The 19245-nt window shown below is 38.4% G+C and overlaps 1 protein-coding gene across 2 annotated transcripts; it reads left to right on the forward strand.

Annotated features, from left to right (window-relative positions):
- Positions 1-716: 716 nt before the first annotated feature.
- Positions 717-18606, forward strand: GASK1B (golgi associated kinase 1B). Of its 2 annotated transcripts, none has more exons than XM_027739537.2 (5): positions 717-3933; positions 4529-5807; positions 12768-12982; positions 16780-17006; positions 17297-18606. In XM_027739537.2, the coding sequence occupies exons 2-5, from the start codon at positions 4811-4813 to the stop codon at positions 17502-17504; spliced, it is 1647 nt and encodes a 548-aa protein (XP_027595338.2). In that variant the 5' UTR covers positions 717-3933; positions 4529-4810; the 3' UTR covers positions 17505-18606. The 2 variants fall into 2 exon arrangements, with proteins under 2 accessions (XP_027595338.2, XP_039237484.1); XM_039381550.1 differs by having other exon boundaries at positions 717-1619; positions 5002-5807.
- Positions 18607-19245: the final 639 nt, after the last annotated feature.

A 19245-nucleotide genomic window follows, 5' to 3' on the forward strand; every position in this document is an offset into this window, starting at 1 on the left:
CACCGTGGTGAAGTGCACCCGTGTACTTCAGAGGCCGATGCTGTGCTGTAACTGCACATGAAAGAATCACAAAATCAGTCAGGTTGGAAGAGACCTCTGAGATCCTAGAGTCCAACCTATGACACCACCACTGTGTCAACTAGACCATGGCACTGAGTGACACGCCCAGTCTTTACTTAAACAGCTCCAGGGACAGTGACTCCACCACCTTCCCGGGCAGTCCATTCCAATGTCTAATGACCCCTTCTGTGAAGAAATTCTTTCTAATGTCCAACCTAAACCTCCTCTGTTGCAGTTTAAGGCTATGTCCTCTCATCCTGTCACTAGTTAGAGAAGTGAGTGACCCCCACCTGGCTACAACATCCTTTCAGGTGATTGTAGAGAACCATAAGCTCACCCCTGAGCCTTCTCTGCTCCAGGCTAAACAACCCCAGCTCCTCCTTCAGCTCCTGCACTTAAGCCCTGTGCTCCAGAAAAGGCGCCCAAGTTTTGGCAGCACTTGCCCAGCAACACAGCCGTGGTTCAAAGATGGGACTGTTCCCACAGGGGATAGTGTGGTCTCCTTAAAGGGCCTCTCTTGCTCCTAAGGCCTCCCTGACTGCTGGGGGGCTTCACGGGGCTGGGGGGGTCACAGGCACCTGCTGAGGGGGGCAGGCATGTCAGGGAAGGCAGGGACATTTCAAGGCCATGCAGCAGCCTGTGGTGCACAGCAAGGCAAGGAAAGCCCCCAGGCTGGTCAGAGCATCCAGGGTTTGTTCTCTTAAGCACAAAAATTACCACCAGTTGCTCTGGAAGCCCCTGTGTTATTTGGCAAACAAAATCAAGTAGGGAAAAAAACTTTTATATGCTGTCAAGAAGAGATTTTTGCAGATTTCCCTGTAAGGATTTGATCCAAACCAGCTAAAGCACAGACTATTAGTCAGCATGTTTAGTCATGAAGCAAACATTTCTCTCTGTACTGTTGAAGTACAGTTACCAGATGGCAGCCCAAATTGATCCCCTTACAAACACAGCACGAGCCTTCTAAAGTAATGCTTCATATTTTGCAAATCAAATCTGCATTTTCCATAATAAGAATTTATGGTTTTTCTCTGGAGAATAAGCTCTCATTCCCTTGGATCCAGTAAAGCTAGGAATGCACCATTTATCAATCAATTTAACATAAATGTCTGTACATGTGTCATTTAGAGCTGAACTGCAGAACGTCTCTATGGAAACAGTTTAGCTATAGTGCATCCAAGAGGAACAAATGTAGCCCGGAAAAAAAAGAATTCTAAAGGCAGTGCAAATATATGTGTTATATTATGTTATTTAGAAGAAAAGTATTAAGAACAATATTAATCTTTCATGTTGAATTGCCTGCACATAGAAAGCAAGAGCACATTAAGGAGCCTAGTCTGTGACTGCATCATTTCAGGTATCCAGGGATAAAGACAAGTCAAGATGCAGGAGCTTGTGCCTGGTGGTCATTGATACAGTCCACCTGTCTCCTGCAGATTGGCCACAGGCTGTCGGCTAGGAAGACTGGCAGCAGTGCAGGCCACCAGCTGTTTCAGAGTCTGTAGCTTGTCCAGCATGATCAGCAGCACCCTGGGTCACAGTTCTTCCCATCAATACAGGTTGATCTGGTTTCCTCTACAAATGCATTTATAGGTGGGGATGAATTTCCGAGGTTAAATCAAAACCGAACCAAAAAAACAAAACAAAAAAAAGGGGGAGGGGGAGAAAATAATTGCAAATATTCAGTTCTTTTATTCATTTACATTTGCAAACTATATCTAGGACTGTGAAGGACTAGAAAATACTTCTTAAATTCCCCTCTTCCATATATTGCTATTTTCCTATATTAGTTCTTATATTCCTGTGTTCCTAACCTTAGGAAGGGATAACACTGACCATGAAATATGGGTATATGAAAAAATTACATAAAAAGCTGAGTTTAATGGATGCAAATGACAGTATCTCAGATACAGTTTAGAGCAAAGAACAAATATAGAATTTAATGGACATTACAGGCTAAACATAGGAAGGCAAAGTGAAATAAGAGGCTGGAATTTGGTCAGACAATAACCATGTTCAGTCTATTCTATCTAAAAATTTGTCTTGCATATTTTATGACCACAGAGGAAGTACCATTTTAGCTCAGTAGTGCCATTTAGTGACTTGTTCCAGCTTTGGTCTAGAATAATTCCAGAAAGAAGAATATGACCCACCTGAATAATGAACATTATTTTTTTTGTTTTTCTTGAAACACGAAGAAATGTTTGTTTTCCAAACAACTCCATAGTCATTCTAGCCTTAATTATTTCGTGGTATCTAGTAGTGTGCTGAAGCTGTACACCACAAGACCTGAAAAAAACCAAAAAAAAGTCACTTGATATTTTAGCTTTTAAATGTCCAAAATTAGAGCAAACATCTGCTAAATTAACAAGATACTGTATTCCATTTTGTTGAATTTCTACCACCATCTATTCCAAAGAATGTGCTGGTGCATGAGAAAGCCTCAAAAAACCCCTCAGCAGTCAATACTGTACATCAGTGGTTACAGCACGTTATGATTTCAAGGTTGCAAATGAAACGAGGAAGGAAGAACAATTCTCCATATCCATTTATAATTTCTTCCAGATAATCTTTAAAGAATTGCAGTAGGAAGATTTTACAGATTCCAAAATTTCAATTTCAGAGAAATATTATAGCATAGGAAAGCTGTTAGTAACTGAGAATGTACTGTGTTTTGGCGCTGCTTGGTTGTAATGGACAGGCCACAGTGCTGAGTACATGCAAGAACAGGGCATTTGGAAACAATTGTTGCAGTGTGATGCATTTCTGACTCAAGCAACTTGTCTGGAGCTTTTTGAATTGATTTTCTTTGCTTGGGATATGTCCCATCAGTCACATTTGAACTAAAAAATAAGAAAAGGGAGAAAAACTGAAGTGATGGAGAGATTTCTTACAACCCTAATTCCTCCAAAAACTCAGATTTGGATAAAGGAGATGATATGAAGGCTCTTTCACTGGTAATGGGCGTGGATAATGGAATTTTAACTTGATAGTACATATTTAGACAAAAACGTAAGGAAAAGTTATGGCTTATGAAAAAATCCACTCACAAAGTTTTATAAATTCAGATTGGACCAATATGAAACATAAACTAATTCCTTAATTGTCTATTCCCCTTTCCTATTAATTGTGGAGAAGAGAATATCTCCATTAGCTTGAATTACAGTGAACATATAAATTTTATTATTTTGTATTTTGACTAGGCAAGGAGACAGAAGTCAGAGCTTTGCCAGTGTCTCGCTGCTTAAGGGGGCACAGGCTTTTAACTTCTGTCTGCCTCAACTTTCCCAGCTGTGTAGTGATTAGGCTACGCCACGCTTTGGAAAGCACAAATAGGAAACTGCTGAGCTGTTTAGTAGCATATAAATAGAATTTTAAAATTCCCTATGTGTTTTTAATTTCTCATCACAAGAATATATGATTCCCAAAAGTTCTAAAATCCAGGGGGCAGGGGATATTTTAAATTAAAAAGTTCAGTAAACAAACCTAAACGTGGAAGAGAGAATTTTTTCAGTACATTTGCATGCAGTGCACTAGAGGGCCCTCAGGAGTTAGAAATGGATGGAATGCACTTTTGGAAGGCATATGCTTCACAGAACTTTTCATTACAGAATTTAAAATAGAAGTTGCTGTGGTTTTGTGTGTGTGGGTTGTTTTTTTTTTTTTTTTAATAACGTGAGGTTCATGTAAGTTTATAGCAGTTCATATGCAAACCACCTCTCAGTAAAGTTAGCTTCCAAATTGTAGTTAGCTTGCAATGAAATATCTAAATGTGAACCATACTTAAAACTGAAATATGTGCTAGACGCCAGCTCAGTTACTTTTATTGACCTAAGGAGTTTACCAGAACAAAGGATGTGTCAAGCTGAATAGGTAAGAAATTTTATTTTTATAGCAATATACATACAATGTGCACTTATTCTATCTTTGTTTCTTTGGAAAGAGGTATCAGCCACTGTCATTTCATTTTAAAACTATAGCTAGATACTTTTTATAGCTTCAGAAGTGTGAAGAGAATTAACCATCTTCAATTTTTAATGTGTGTTTATGAATTATGTGAATTATATTCATGTCAACTAGGGAAATTTGGCAATGCTAATATATTTTTATATTAATGAATATGTGCATATTTAACTACTACAGTTACTGGTGTTAATATTTGGATAATTTACAGCATTTCCATGACCTAAGGTTTAGTGAAAACTTTATCTCATAAGAAAAAGATAATGATCTGAGTTTGACAAGCTTTTCTTCTAATGCTGTAATACAGCCAGCTGAGATTACAAATTGAGCCTATATTTAATGATTTTTGTGTTTGATTTATACTGTCATGAGAAAGTGAAAGATGTATCTTGACAAATTTCTACATACATACTGTCTCATCTGGAACTTTTTTCCCTGGAAAATATAGAACTACAGATGCCACATGTGAGTAATGAAATGAAATGTTACTGTTTTCTTTTCGCAGTTTGTAAAGGAGATACATCAGATCTTTTAGACTACAAGTCAGTAAACTGCTTACGCAGCTGGCTCCATTCATTCTCTGAAACCAATCACTTTCCCTGTGGTGGCTGATAAGAATTTAACAGCTTGAGAAGGTGGAGTGCATCCTTAGTGCTAACCACTTTCCCAGGCATATCAGTAGCCTCTGTCCATCACCCATGCTGGAAGCTAGTTGGAAAACAAGAAATAGAAATTGGGGAAGGAAAATCATGCATCATCATCCTGGTTGTAATGCACTGAAGACTTTATGCTGTTTTCATCATATGGATTCACCAGAGAAATGACCACCTTTGATCAGCAAAGTAAAATCAAAAACTTGTTTATTTGCTGCCTGTGCCCCTCGCGGGTGTTGAGGCTCTGGACTTGCAGGCGCCCAAGGACAAGGAGGAATCTGCTTGTGGGCACCGCCTGTGTGATCTACCTGGGATTCCTTGTCAGTCAGGTTGGTCATGTTTTACCCCAGCACAAAGGAGGACATCAAAAGATCAGTTCCAGAAGTCTCCAAGATGCATCCCAAACTCCTTTTCTGGGCATCCCACTGGATGGCACCCTGTCACCACCCAATTTCCAGGAACCCCAGCTGGGTAGCAATGGGACCTTGCTGCCACCCAATGTAGTTTATATCACCCTGCGGTCCAAGCGCAGCAAGCCTGCCAATATCAGAGGCACAGTGAAGCCAAAGCGCAGGAAGAAAAATGCAACGCCTTTGTCCTACGGGCAGCATTTTCCAAAAGCCACTTTTATGGGCCTGGAAGAGGCCTTTGCCCAACAGCCAGGGAGGGCCATGCATGCCACGGGCACAATGGGAGCAGCAGTAGCTCTGGAGGCGAGAAAGTACCAGCTGGATGAACATAGAAATAGAGGAATGGCAATCGAGGAGAGGGGTCACCGGAGACCCGGGATGATTTCTGGAGCTGTGAAGGCACAGCCCCAGCCTAAGGAAAGCAATATCAGGATTTACAGTGAGAGCGCTCCCTCGTGGATGAGCAAAACTGACATCTTAAACATGCGAATGCTGGCAGATTCTCCGATAGAGAGCATCCAAGAAGTACCTTCACACAAAGCAGTCCTGGTAGTGTTTGCAGGAGGTCCCAGCACCACAGGAACTGCTTGTGATCAAGGACACTGTGGGATCGTCAAAAGACCCCTCGACATGAGCGAAGTGTTTGCCTTTCATTTGGATAGGATCTTGGGGCTAAACAGGAGCTTACCTTCTGTAAGCAGGAGATCAGAGTTCTTCCAAGGTAACACATTCCTATGGTTTTCAGCTTGCAGGTGGGGTGCAGATGTTTCCTTTCCCCTCCCATGCAGCCATGGGGCAGCAGCCACCACCTTTAACTCCTGAGAGCCCAAGAGCTAACCCTATTGGTAGAGGGAAATAAAGCTGGTATAACTTCTGCAGTGCAGTTATCCTGTCCAAGGGATGCAGTACCCCAAAGTTTAGGTCAAATACCATTGAGTTGTTGAGGGCAGTTTCTCTTACATGAGAATCTGGAATGAGAAAAAAGAGAGAGTGTAATCCGTAGGTTGCATGAAATTGTAGAAACTGCCTGAAATGAAACTGGCGAAAGAGGTTCCGGAATACTCCATGATTCAATGGGTATTTCTGATGTTTTTTTAAAAAAGTTTTCTCATGTTTTAGAGTTGATTTCAATCAAATACTGTTGAAACTGGGCACAAAAATTCATCTCTTAGGTGGTAGGAAAGGGGGGTTGTATTTAGACAGGTAATCTACTCAGAGAGGTAGGGAACTTTCCTGCAGAAGCTTGAATCTACTTCTATGGTACTAATCCCCTTGGGAACTGAAAATTTTTTTAAAAGTGCTTCCCTCTCCTCTGGTACTTAAAAACCAAACAAACTACATGTCAGTGGATCTCGCTGTACATTTTGAGGTTAACTACACACATCTATATATTATCCAAAGAAACGTACACAGTAAATATCTCAATATGGCTGTTACATGATTGGCATAGAGTTTTCAATTAAAAATTTGATTTCTAACCTTTAGTGAAATTAAAGGTAAGTTTCAGACATGTAATGTGAGTTTTAACATTGCTACCTTCTTAAATATGTCTTCAGCATAACTGCTATTTTTGTACAGTCACAAATCACAATCCAGAAGGACTATGTTGCATTTTAATGAATCACTGCAAAAGTAGCTAGCTATGTTTTTGCTGTTCATTTCTTGCTGCTGAAGTTAGCTTATACTAAATACTTTTATATCAGTCTGCATTTCTTAAAAAGAAAAGTAATGCAAGAATGACTTTGTAAAGTCTGTCAGCAGGAAGACAATCCAGTGATGTCCAGTTTCTTCCTGCTTTGTAAACCTTCCCTTTGGCAGCCTGTACAACAATGTGAATGAATCTCTAGGAACAACAGTTTAGAGGCTTCTGAATATTATTCGTAGTTGCAGAGCATGGAAGATACATTATGCCTATTTTATTTTTAGGAACAACATCTATTGCTATAGAGCTGTCCTAAGGCATTAAGGTAGCTCGGTTGGAGGAACTCTGCATAGTGTGGCTGTGGAGATGACAGACTGCAAAGCTTGGAAAACTGCTGTTAGGCTAATTGTGCATTGTGTTGCTCATTGTCTGTCGCCTTACAGTATGTTTTAGACTGTCTGTGACAGAGTGTATTGTTCTGCCCTCTTTAATTTTCTCTTCCTCATAACTGGCTATGTTCCTATTGCAAGAGGAGGGTTGCTAGGTGATGAGAAGAGAAATAACGTTATTTTGGTCTCACTTCATTTTTTCCAGCTAAAAGCTGAACAGAGCATTTGGAACAGTGATTGTACCTTGTCTCTCACCATTTCTTTGGCCTGGAAATATGCTGGAGCTCAGATGCCTAATAACTACTTGAGCTCTTTACTGCTGATGTGCTTGTGTTGGGCATAATCTGAGAACATCTGTGTTGAGCAAATGAGCAAAAATATATTCTTAAAAATAATATGAACAATTAGCTCATTTCTATGACCCATATGCATTTCAGTTAAGATTAGGTGGGCATTGTAAAGTTTTTTACAAGGTAGCTTTTGTAAAATAGTTATTTACATGGGAAAGCAAGCAATGCAGGATTAAAGGCTGTGCATGTGTGTATGAATGTACACTATTTCTGGGCTGACACATCTCTCTCCCTGACACATCCCTTTTGCTTGCCCCAGTTGTGATGTGATCTAACAAGACATGTTTGATGTAGCATTAAAATCTTAAAAAATGGGCTTTTCAAAACTGTCATTCATTTTGTCAAAAGCAGTTTCAAAGAACTGCTTAGTGAATCCCTCTACAGGTTCTGTCTCCCTTATTCTCATAAATCTGCCTCTGATTTTTTGTCTAAAGTCTGTCAAAACACTGTACTCAAGTCCCCTGTCTGCTACCCTCACCTACCCTACTTAGTTGTCAGAGCTTTTAAGTGTTAACTGAATGTTTTTATCATTTGTCTAATTTTTCTATCATGGATGGAAAAATCAGGTATGATAACTGTCTCATATTTTTGCGATGCATTTTCTGAACATAAATGCCTGGGAAGTACAGGTAGGAAAAGCCCCTTTGAGTTTAGCGTAACAGACTAAAAGAGCATGATTTTGGGCATACGCAAGCAGTCATTCTTTCCTCCCATTGCTACCTACAAGTTGTGAAAAATGTCAAGAGCTCCAAAACATCTATAAACAGAGAAGGACAAGCCTGTAAAACAACAAGAAATAATCATAAAATTGTGTCTATTGGAGACAATGGAAGCTGAATCTTATGTGTCTGAGTTTTGAGATGATCACATTAATACCACAGTAATGAAAATCTTCATTATTTCATAACCCTAACCTGAGGAACAGAGGAGACATAAGGGACCTTGCTTGGTGTTGCAGCCCTATGTTAATTACCTTTGCACAGAAGCTAAGTAAAATGACTGCACGTGTTGCCTCTAGCTTCGAATTTTCAGGGTAGGACGATGGCAATGCTTGTTAGGGCTTCAGCTATGAGCTGGAGCAGGGTTGCTTCTCTGTTGCAGCTGACAGCTGTAAGGATAGCACTCTGGTTCCTTGGATTATAGCAACAAGGCTGAGCTCTTGGTACTATATATAATTATTGCTATGCAATTTTGTTGCACCACTTGCTGAGGGACTGAACTACTGCATGCTGTCGACTACCTCTATTCCTCTCTGACTTTCTGATAACCTAAGTTTGGTTAAATATGTTTTATACTGTGCTGACAAGAACAGAAACAGGTGTACTCAATTCAGCTTAATTTTTTTTTTAGCTCAAGGTCAAATCCACTATTTGCCCAGAACCTCTTTCTTTTTGTCACCCCCAAACATGCAAGCAACTCTTCCTTTGAATAACACCTTTCATGTTTGCATGATTTAGTGCAAATAGCTGAATGATGTGATAGATAGCTCCACTGGTTGCACTTGTCATTTTGCTTTACTGGCCTCTACATGATGATAAATGGAGCCATAAGCTTTTCCTTGTTGTACCCTGTGTTATCAGACTGTCCTTGCCATCTCATCAAAAGTTATGCAAAAGCATAACATATTATGAATCACTTATGTCAGGGCGAAGAATAAAACTCCAACCCAAGACTGCTTTATGCATGCAGGGTACTCTAAAATACTTCCCTATAGTGCTGTACCTCTCAGAGGGGTAAGAGAATATTTCCAATATTCTGTTGGGTAGAGAAGTTTGTGAATAAGCAACAATGCAGTCCATAGTCTAGAGAGCAACTAATGCACATTTCATGCATTCCTTAATACTGACATCTATATGAGCACAGGACAAAAACATTACAATGAGTTGCACAGGGAAGAAAGAAAAATAAATGGCCTAAATTCTCTCTGCTTTCTGCTTCTGTCCCTTATATTTTCCCTCAGAATTTAAACTCCCAAAATCAAGTAATGATCTGTATGTCAGTCCCTCTCATTTTCTACACTAAATTGCCCTCTCCTTCAAATATGTGAGCAGCTAAACTGCTCCTTGCAAAAGTGGCAGTGGTAAGCTGTACTGCAAAACAATGATGAGTTTGAGAAAGGGCTTTAGCTACCTCATGAATGGTTTTCTGTTTTTAGTGTTGCTGTTATGGGGCATGTTTGAAATTATTTTCTTTTAAGAAAGTTAGAAAAAATGCTGTAGCTGCAAGTTAGAGCACGAGATGAGAGTGATATTTGCAAGAGCAAAATGTGATGAAGAAGAATGCAGAGTATTTTTGAAGTGATATGGAGTGTGGATATCTAAGATGATGCCTGTGTTGAAGAAGGCATGCAGTGATACATTACTTAGCTGCACGTGAAGCAGTTTGAGTACCTTGAGGTAGTCTAGTCTCAGTAGCCTGAGGTTTCATCTGTGTTAGCTTATTCAACTTAGCAAAGACATTTTAGAAATATTTTGATATTCAAAGATGTGTATGATTTACTAGGAAGCTGGTTTCAACATGAGTTCTGAAAAATCTTTCCTATAGAATTTTGCAAATTGCCTTTGGATGGTTAGGTAGATATACAGATCTAAAGTGGCAGATGAAAGTTAAATGAAGCCATTGAGCTTTGGGGGAGATTCAGTGCAATGCAGCTGCAGCAAAAGAAAAGCAGCAGCCCTTGGTGTTAATATATAAAGCTGACTAGGAAAGAAGGACATACAGAATACACTGGACTTATTCTGAAGTGTACTCAACCTTCTCAGTTTTGGCTGTAGGTCTCTTCACTATTCAGGTGACTTTAGCCCTATCCTCACATGGTTTGAATCAGAAGAGCTCCACTTATTTCCTTAAGGTCATGCCAATTCATCCAGCTGTGAATCAGACCCCTTATCTGCTTTAATTCGGAATCTTCATGTTTTTCCCGCAAGTGTCAAAAATCTGAATCACAGCTCTTTACTGAAGCTGCTGTTTCACATTCCTGTAATTCAATTTATATTACAGAGTTGAAGGATTTTATTTTGGCTCATCTTTTCTACCCCCATTTCCTCTGAAATGCAAACATTTCCTGCATTTAACCTTAGTCTTTTAAAAATGTTTTTGTATCTTAGTGGAAACTGGCAAGATATTATTAATATTTTTCAAGTATTTATATTACTATTGTTTATCATGTCCTTTTTGGGTAGACAGGAGATGTTTGTTTTGTTAGAAGACTGTTTATGTATTTGGTTTGTGGAAAAATTCATGAATAGTTACATAAGCTGTAACTGGAGATATAAAAATAATAGATCAAGCTTGGTCCTGAAGAAAGCAATCCTTTTTTTGTGACAATTTCCAATGCTTATATAGACTTTCTCCAACTCTCTGGGAAAAGAAGCCTAGCCAATAGTTGACCTAACTTGGCTAAAGTCATCTTCAATGTAGGTAATGGAGCCAGAGCAAGAGAGATGGAGGAATGGGTAAGATTTCCCAAATTAGTTACCTAAATACTTATTCAGGAACCTCAGTAGAAGAGAAACCTGATTTTCAGGAGTGCTCAGCACTTTTTTTCAATGGAGGAAAGAGTATGGAGCATGCTGCTGATAAAGGTAATACTGATAATGAAAGAGAGATTGATGTTCCTAATAGAAGAACACGCTCTGTGTTCTAAGAAAGCATTGGACAACTGGGAAGGAAGTTAAAGAGGTGCTGAAGCTGCATGTTGGTTTAGGTTGGCTTGTCTTGGCTTGGGAAGGACTACCTTGTATGTGGAAGCCGCGGCAGAGAGAAGATCAAGTACATCTTGGTTTTGGAAAGGAATTAGTTTTTCTCTCGGGCTTGATTGCATGCAGGGCCTCTCTTGCTTTTTTGGTGAACACAAGATGGAACTTTACATATGTTTCAGTGCTAGGTATGGGCAAAGATAGTTTCTTACTTGTTGTTTTAGACCAGTCAGCATCCTTTGAACAAGTTGCTTTGTGATTCAGCTGTATGGAGATAGTTTTTCACAGTCCTGGCTGCTTACAAGTGGAACATTCACATCAGCAGCTTTTACCTTGCTGTTGGCATTGATACCTGCTTTCCCTGTGCTATTCTCTGTCTGGTTTGCTTCTAGAGAAGGTGCCTTGGACCTTTTGCCTCCATGTGAGTTTCTGAAAGCTTTTTTTCAAATCTGTCTCTGTCTCCATGGGCATGTGGAAGACAAAGAGACAGTTTAGGCTGCCTTTAACTATGCAGTAAATTGTGCAATAGTGTAGACTTTAAGTTCGTTGACCTTCAAGATGAATATGAATAATTTTTAAAGCTTTATATGTGTTCGAACACTTGTTATTTAGTAAACAGCAGCTTTGCAGATAAATGGTTCTTCCTCTCTGTACCAAGACATATTTTGGTCTTTTGTCTACACACCCAAAAATGTAAAGAATTTCTTTGTTTTAATGTGTGTACAAGCCACAGTCAGTCATGGGTCCTTGACAGTTTAAGGCAGCAGTAGCATTGCATCAACCATAAAAGGAGAGTTCCACTTTCCCAAGAAGATAGATACATTTGTTACTTGACATTTCATGAAATATATTTGCCAGTTCTTATACGGAGAAAGCTCATTTTAAATTCTTTGATGAGATTTCTTCTCACTGAGAATTCTGAACACCTGAGTTCACCAAAGAGAAGTTCCTTTTCTCTGTTTCAGGGAAGAGCAGAATATTCTTTACACAGAGGAACTAAAGAATTTGGCCAAAATATCTGCTATACAAACCAGATTTCATCTCTAGGTAAAAACTCCAAACTTGTCCGGGTGTTTATTCTTGCTAAACTCACACATTCTAGTATTCTCATGTATCTTTTCAGAGCTCTGAAGGCATAAATACTTAAGTTCTAAAATACTAAAGATAATAAAATAAACCCACCTTGAGTATAGAATTTGCAGTGTTTCTATATCCATTATGCAGAAAGAAACCCCTTTGACATGTTTTCAACTCTTGAAAATCAGTTCACTGGAATCAGATGGAAATTACATTGTTGATTCAGAGTGTAGGCTCTTAATTTACCTAGAAACTTCATAATAGTTTAGTTTAGTATACGATTTTGTACATTAATCTCTTGCTTCAAACAGGAAAAGCCTTCTGTCCACTGAAGGCATTTATGCCTATGCTTTTGTTCCTATGGTGGCTGGTGTTGGATGTAGAATAAGACCATGTTGACCAAAGGATGTCAAGTTATTAGTCCCTGGCTGTTTTTCCTGCCAGATCTGTAAAATGTCTAAAGAAAAGTCAAATAAGACTGACAGTATTGTACTATACTAATGATGTTTTTTTTCTTTTTTTCAGGTGGTCAAGCCTGTCCTGTTATTCTCTGGGATTCCTCACTGAGTCCAACAGATAATAGTACCCATTCTTCAGTGAGGTTAACATGGGGACAATATCAGCAGCTGTTGAAGCAGAAATGCTGGCAGAATGGTAAAGTTCCCAAAGCTGAGTGGGGCTGTACTGAAATCCACCATCATGAGTGGTCCAAGATGGCACTTTTCGATTTTCTTCTGCAGGTAAATCGCTTACTGAGCACAACTATCTGCTTCAAAAATCATGTGAGCAAACACAGGACTCTTAGAAAACGTAATTTTAGTCTATTTCATTTTTTTTAATGGGAAAGAGATGTATCTGCATAGTTTGAATTTATTTCTGTTTTTTTCTTATGATTAAAATATCCAAAATGCAGTTTATAATCAGGGAAAGAGATCAGGAACATAACTGACTAATTTCCTTTTAAAGAGGAAGCAAAGGCTTTTGACTTGTTTTATTTCACCTTGAGACAGGCATACTGTTTCTCCTTCACTCCTTTTTTCTCCAAAAGAAAAAGATCTTGACTATGTTCACAACTGTAAATCTCTGTTTACTGTGTGGTCCTTCTTGCACCTCCCCAGCCCCCAGAGGTAGCTGAAGTGGTTTTGGTGAGCTGCAATCTGGATCAATATAGCTGTAGTTGCTAGTTTTCCTTTTTTTAAAAAGTGTAGCCAGTGACTTAGCCAGGAAGGAGTAGAGCAGCAACTGATGAATGATATAGCTGCTGCTCCTTGATTAAGTACTTCGCATGAGCATTAGCTCTCCAATTAACACCAAACGAGGGCGCTGCCCAGTGGTATAGTGTGTGGCTACACTTTTACAGCAATTATGTAGTAGAATATTAATACAGTACCTGCATTAACAAGACCTGAACTGAATCTCATACCTGGAAGATGATTTTATGGCTTCCTGAGATATGGCGCTGCTTTAAGTTGTCCTTACCTGACAGATAAATACAGGTGACTGAGCCTCCTGCAGCACTTACTGGTGTGTTTAAAACTGCATCAAGCGCTAATTTTAAGCACTGTGTTTGGTTTTTCACACAATTTAGTTTTTAAGAGGGTGAAATTTCTTGAAATTTAAAAATCATGACTTGGCTTATGCATAGCCTATCCCTGTTCTTCTTAGTCCTGTTAGAGAATGAACTCATGTCTCCAGTTTTTTTAGTTATATTTTTGCATATTTGTTACGTTAAACAGAGCATTCAATTATTCTCCAAAAATAGATTGCCACTTGTCTAATAACTCCATCTTTAGTCCCATTATGAGGAAGTAATGCTTAAAAATGGGTATAAAGTCATACGTGGATTAGTCTGTTGCTAAACAGTAAGGGTCCTATAGGAATAGTACAGATTGTGTCAGAGTTAATGTTTTCATGCCATTATATTCTCATTTAACAGTTTAAAAATTCTAATGAGTTCTGTGTTGATTTCTAATTTTAGGGTCTTCTAAGAAAAGTTTGTGATATTCATAGTAGAGCTCCTATTATCCAGAAGGAGCTGGATCTTAAAATAAGATACAAAAGGATTGAACTTTACATGACAAGAAACAAATTACTGTTGTACTAGTAGCTGGTATCAGAGTGATTTATGCCTCCGGTTCCCTACCAGACAAGAACACGCATGCCAGATAGTGAGTGAAAGTGAGCCTTATGGTTATTAAAAACAAAATTTTGTCTGGGTGCTCTCATACTTAACTTTAAAATTTTTCATCAGTAGAAGAAGACTCTAAAAAAAAAAAAAAAAGCTAAGGGGGGGTTCTGCATTTAAAAAAAAAAAATCTCTGCTTCATGAGTCATTCAGAAATAGAGAATAATGGTGAAAAGTATTTTCTGTTAAACATACTTCCCTCAGAAGAATGGGTTTGGTTCCTGTAATAGGTGTTCCTAATCTCTGGTTTCAAATGCTATAAGACATAGGAGCAGGGTGAAAAATGCTTATAGTTGACCTTTATTTGCCTTCTGCAAGAACTCAAGCAAAATAAGGACATAAACGTAAAGTTGCTTCTTTAATTTTGGGGGTTTGGACCTCTTATGTACATAAATGTATAACAAAAAACATGCTAAACTATTAAGGTTGAAGCATCAATTCCAGAGTGTCCCATCATAATGGCACTGAAATGAGGGAAGATATTATGAAAAGGCTGTCTGTAAAACATGATCTCCTTGTCTATTTAATGCACATAGTGAAGTGTGGTGCAGATGAATTAGGTCTATACATCAAAAGAGTCTGTCTAGAACAACTCTGCTTCACTTTTTTACCTTTGGATGAGTTGAATAAGAGATCCCATGACCTAAACAGTGGAAGCCAGAGAGACTCTACCACCTGCAGATGCTGAATGCTGCTCATGAAAGGAGAAAGAGGCAGAGAAATCTCTTCCTCAGGATTTTCACATTTGAAAACGAACACTTTCAGCAATACTGCTAGCAATAGAACTACATGTAAAAAAAACAACCAACCAAAATTAAACCCAAACAAATTCTCAGACTTTCATTTGATGAAATAGGAGACCTTTTCATTTCAACATGCAACCTAGTTCTACATCAGGTGAAAAGTCCTAACAGTCCATTTCACTGGGATGTCACAAAAATAAAGTAATTTTGGAAGGCTTATGTGAACATTAATGCTTTTGTGCTTAGAGCAGTGTAAAGACTTAGCAGTAAACGAGAAGGAAGGACAGAAGATTGCTTTACCTTTGATAATCTACTCATTCAGCCTTAGATGCTCCAGACCAGACTTCTACTCTCTAATTACCTGTTAGCAGGGACAACTCTACTCTCTGGGAAGATGAGCTGGAGCCAAGGGCAGCTCTAGGGCAGGTAGGACAGGCAGGGCCAGCAGCAGGAGAGGCAGCCCAGCAGGATGGATAGTGAAAACCATGCGTCTGATTTATAGTCCAGTGAGCATCAGGCACAGACAAGGCTGCAAGGCAATTCGAAGACCAACAAGCATGAACCCCAAGAAGCAACCCAGAAACATCAGGTAGCAGGACAAGCAGCAGATAACCACCCCTCCCTTCAAAGGGCTCAGAAGAGGGCTGAGGTGCCAGGCCTGAGTTTAAAGGGGGTTCCTGTGCCCAGACACAGAGGTGAGGTATGTGGAAGTCCCAGATGAGACTTCTCAGGGCAATTCAGGTTGATTTGTGTGCTCAGGGCCCTGGCAATGTTGAGTATTTATTCTCATCTAGTCAACAGGGGTAGAAGCACTTTCAAGGAGTGATTTATCCTTCCTGTATTAGATGATTATCCAAAAATGGCATCCATTGCTCTGGATGTGCCTCATTCCCTTCATTGTTTATGAAAGGGAAAAGAAATGACTAAGTCAAAAGAGATGCTTAACATTTACACCACTAAAGTTAGACCAGATGTGTGTATTCCTTCCAGCTAAGAGCTGTGTGATGAATAATCGAGGGTTTGCATGGGAAAAAATAACCTAGACCATCATGTCATTAAAGTTTATTCTACAGTGCAACTCAGGGAGGCTGCTCTATGATTATAAGTTCACTATTCTTGCATTTTATAGCTTTAGATGATTTGTTGTGCCCCTTCCTAGTCTTTTCAGTTATTTTGTGTACTGTTAGTCTAAGAGATTCCACAAAATGAAGATCCTCTGTGTGTGTCAGACTGTGCTATTTCTATTGTTCTCCAACAGAGAAAATGTAAAAAAAAAACCTACAGCCTTCTGAAAAAAAAAGAATTGTATTCACCATCCTGTTATTTCAGTTACACAGTGGTATTGTTCCGTTATTTTCAAAGAATTTCTACTGACATAACAAATCATGGCTATAAAATGGATAAAATACACAGTCTGAGACATTGCTTCTAGCAGTACATGAAGTATGGGGACCAGGTCTTCAATGCCATTTCACTGCTGACTTTAATTATACTTGTCCTGGGCTTGCTTTCCTGTCAACTCTGTTAGTGAGTGATGCCTTACAGTGGCACTTTGCCCCAAGTACTTTGGTATTGTTTTCACTTGGCACTCTGCTGTACTTTGTTTTAGATCTATAATCGACTAGACAGAAACTGCTGTGGATTCAAACCTCTCAAGGAGGATTCCTGCGTGCAGCAAGGACTGAAGCTGAAATGTAATGATCAGGATGCTGTTGACCTGACACACATAGTTCAGAGAAGGCATGACCAAAGGCACTTGGCCTTTGTAGACAATAAGGGTTTCTTTGACAGAAATGAGGACAATCTTGACTTCAAAATACTACAAGGAATCAACGAGTAAGTTTTAAGTTAATAATTTTGTAAAAAGATTGATAATTTCTTCCCAGTTTGAGTATGAGACTCTTAAGTTACTAGAATGGATTTCATTGGTCAAGACATTGACGGGATGTGCCTAAAATGAGTAATCCCACTGCTGTAAAAGATAAGTTAACATGCATATGGTTAAGCATGCATGGAATATTTGCTGAGTCGCAGGGTACAGTCATAGAATTGATTGCTAAAGCACAACATAAATATTGCAGTTCAGAGTAATGGCAAAGCTGATGAATTTCTTTGTTCTTTTCCAGATTCCCTGAATCTGCAGTTTCAGTGCTGAGGAGCCAACGTTTACGTGAGAAGTTGCTCCAGTCTTTGTTCCTTGACAAAATATACTGGGAGAGCCAAGGAGGCAGAAAAGGAATTGAAAAGCTTATTGATGTAATAGAAAGGAGGTCCAAGATTCTTCTTACTTATATAAATGCACATGGAGCCAAAGTATTGCCCATGAATGAATGAAACAGTCTTGTTTCCATTTGAGAGACAGTCTTTAAAAAATTTTGTATGGGGCAAAAATTGACAGTAAAATTGATTTAATTCATAGAATTATTTAATTTTTTCCCCCAAACTTTCAAGGTTATTTTTAAATAAGAAATCTTACATGGTTTAAAAGCAATACTTAAATGTCAGCTTCAGCTCAACACAGTGAAGTCTCTTCTGTCACCAGTGGCATGAAAAATAACCAAATGGTGCAATAAATAATATGCAGTAATATATAGATATCATGAACACTCCTTCTGTTAAACTGTTTGAAAATTAGTAACAGGATTTTCAGTACATTAGTCTGGATTACTCTTACTTCCCCCATTCAGGTCAGTATAAGTTTTTCTCACAAGTTTAAATAGGACCAGAGATATATAAGCTTGATGACAACCGTCATCGCGTCTACTTCCTGAAACATATATACAGAAATTGGTCTTTTTATTAGGAATATTAAAATCCCAACATTTCCAAGGCTTGTTTTATTTTATTTTGATCTTTTGAAACCTGAGAACTAAATTCAGCTCTTTTAAAGACAGGAGTGCTTGCACTGGACATGAAAGAATTTTAAAAACAGACAAAAGAGAACATAACTTTAACAATAATAATTATTTTGACAAATACCTGTCCAGTATGGAGTACAATTCATCATGAGTCACTCATTACAATGTACTATTTTCAATGCAAGTTGTTCTGATGTGTAGGTGGATAATCTGATATTTTCTGTCTATTGATTAACTGGGTATTTCTCACAGAGTTGTCCTTTGCTACCACTATTTTTAAAAGTGGCTTTAGCTTTTTGTGAATATGCTGCTGCTACATGTTTTGTTTTTGCAAAATTCTTGACAATATTTTTTGAGAATTATTAAAAAGCAGACATGAGTGTTGTTAAACCCAGCACCCAGGAAATGTTTATTCTGTGTGCTCAGCTCTGGCCAGCAGTTCAGGCTTTGGTTTTCCATTAAGGTTGACCACTATGGAGTGACTTGCCCTAAGTGTTCCCAAAGGTAAGGCTGTTAGAGAAAGTTGGATAAGCGCTTCAGATTTCTATCCTCCAGAAATAAAATATCAATTGATTCTACCTGTTTGTTTGGAAAGACTTTTATCATCTTTCTAGAGAAATATCTATCATCTACTTGCCATGAGATAATGGTAGAAGTTGGATACTTTTGTAGCTACTCTTGTCTTTATGTATAGTAAAAAAATATATGGTGTATAAGATTTTAAAATATTGTTGAAAGTGCTTGTTTAATGTCATTAATGAGAAACTAAAATGTCTCATCACTGTTAGTGTGGATGGGTGAATATAATGTTTTAAATAACTACAATTCCACTAAAACCAGCTAAAACCAGTTTTCTTCCTTAGTATCGGAAAACCTATTAACAATAATTGCATTACTAGGAGAAATAGATCTCATTATAGACAGACTTAAAAATACTTAGTAAAATTTAAAGGGCTTAGCCAGCTAAATAATATTTTATTTTATTTTGTCGGCAAAGGACAGATAAATCTGTTAAAACTTACTAGAACTTAACTATTGCCTTGAAAGCACATGTTTTAGAGTGCCTTGGACTTTTTAATAGCACCAAAGTAGAATTTTATAGGATTTTCTTCTTACTCCTTTCTTAAAAATGTTGTAACTTATCAGCCAGATAATTTTTTTCACAGAAACAAAAATGTTAATTTGTCTTGCACTGTGAACAGAGTCTAGAGAAAGAA

The sequence above is a fragment of the Pipra filicauda genome, unplaced genomic scaffold, assembly GCF_003945595.2.
Source record: "Pipra filicauda isolate LSUMZ 115617 unplaced genomic scaffold, ASM394559v2 scaffold22_size4397567_pilon, whole genome shotgun sequence".
Taxonomy (NCBI): Eukaryota; Metazoa; Chordata; class Aves; order Passeriformes; family Pipridae; genus Pipra; species Pipra filicauda.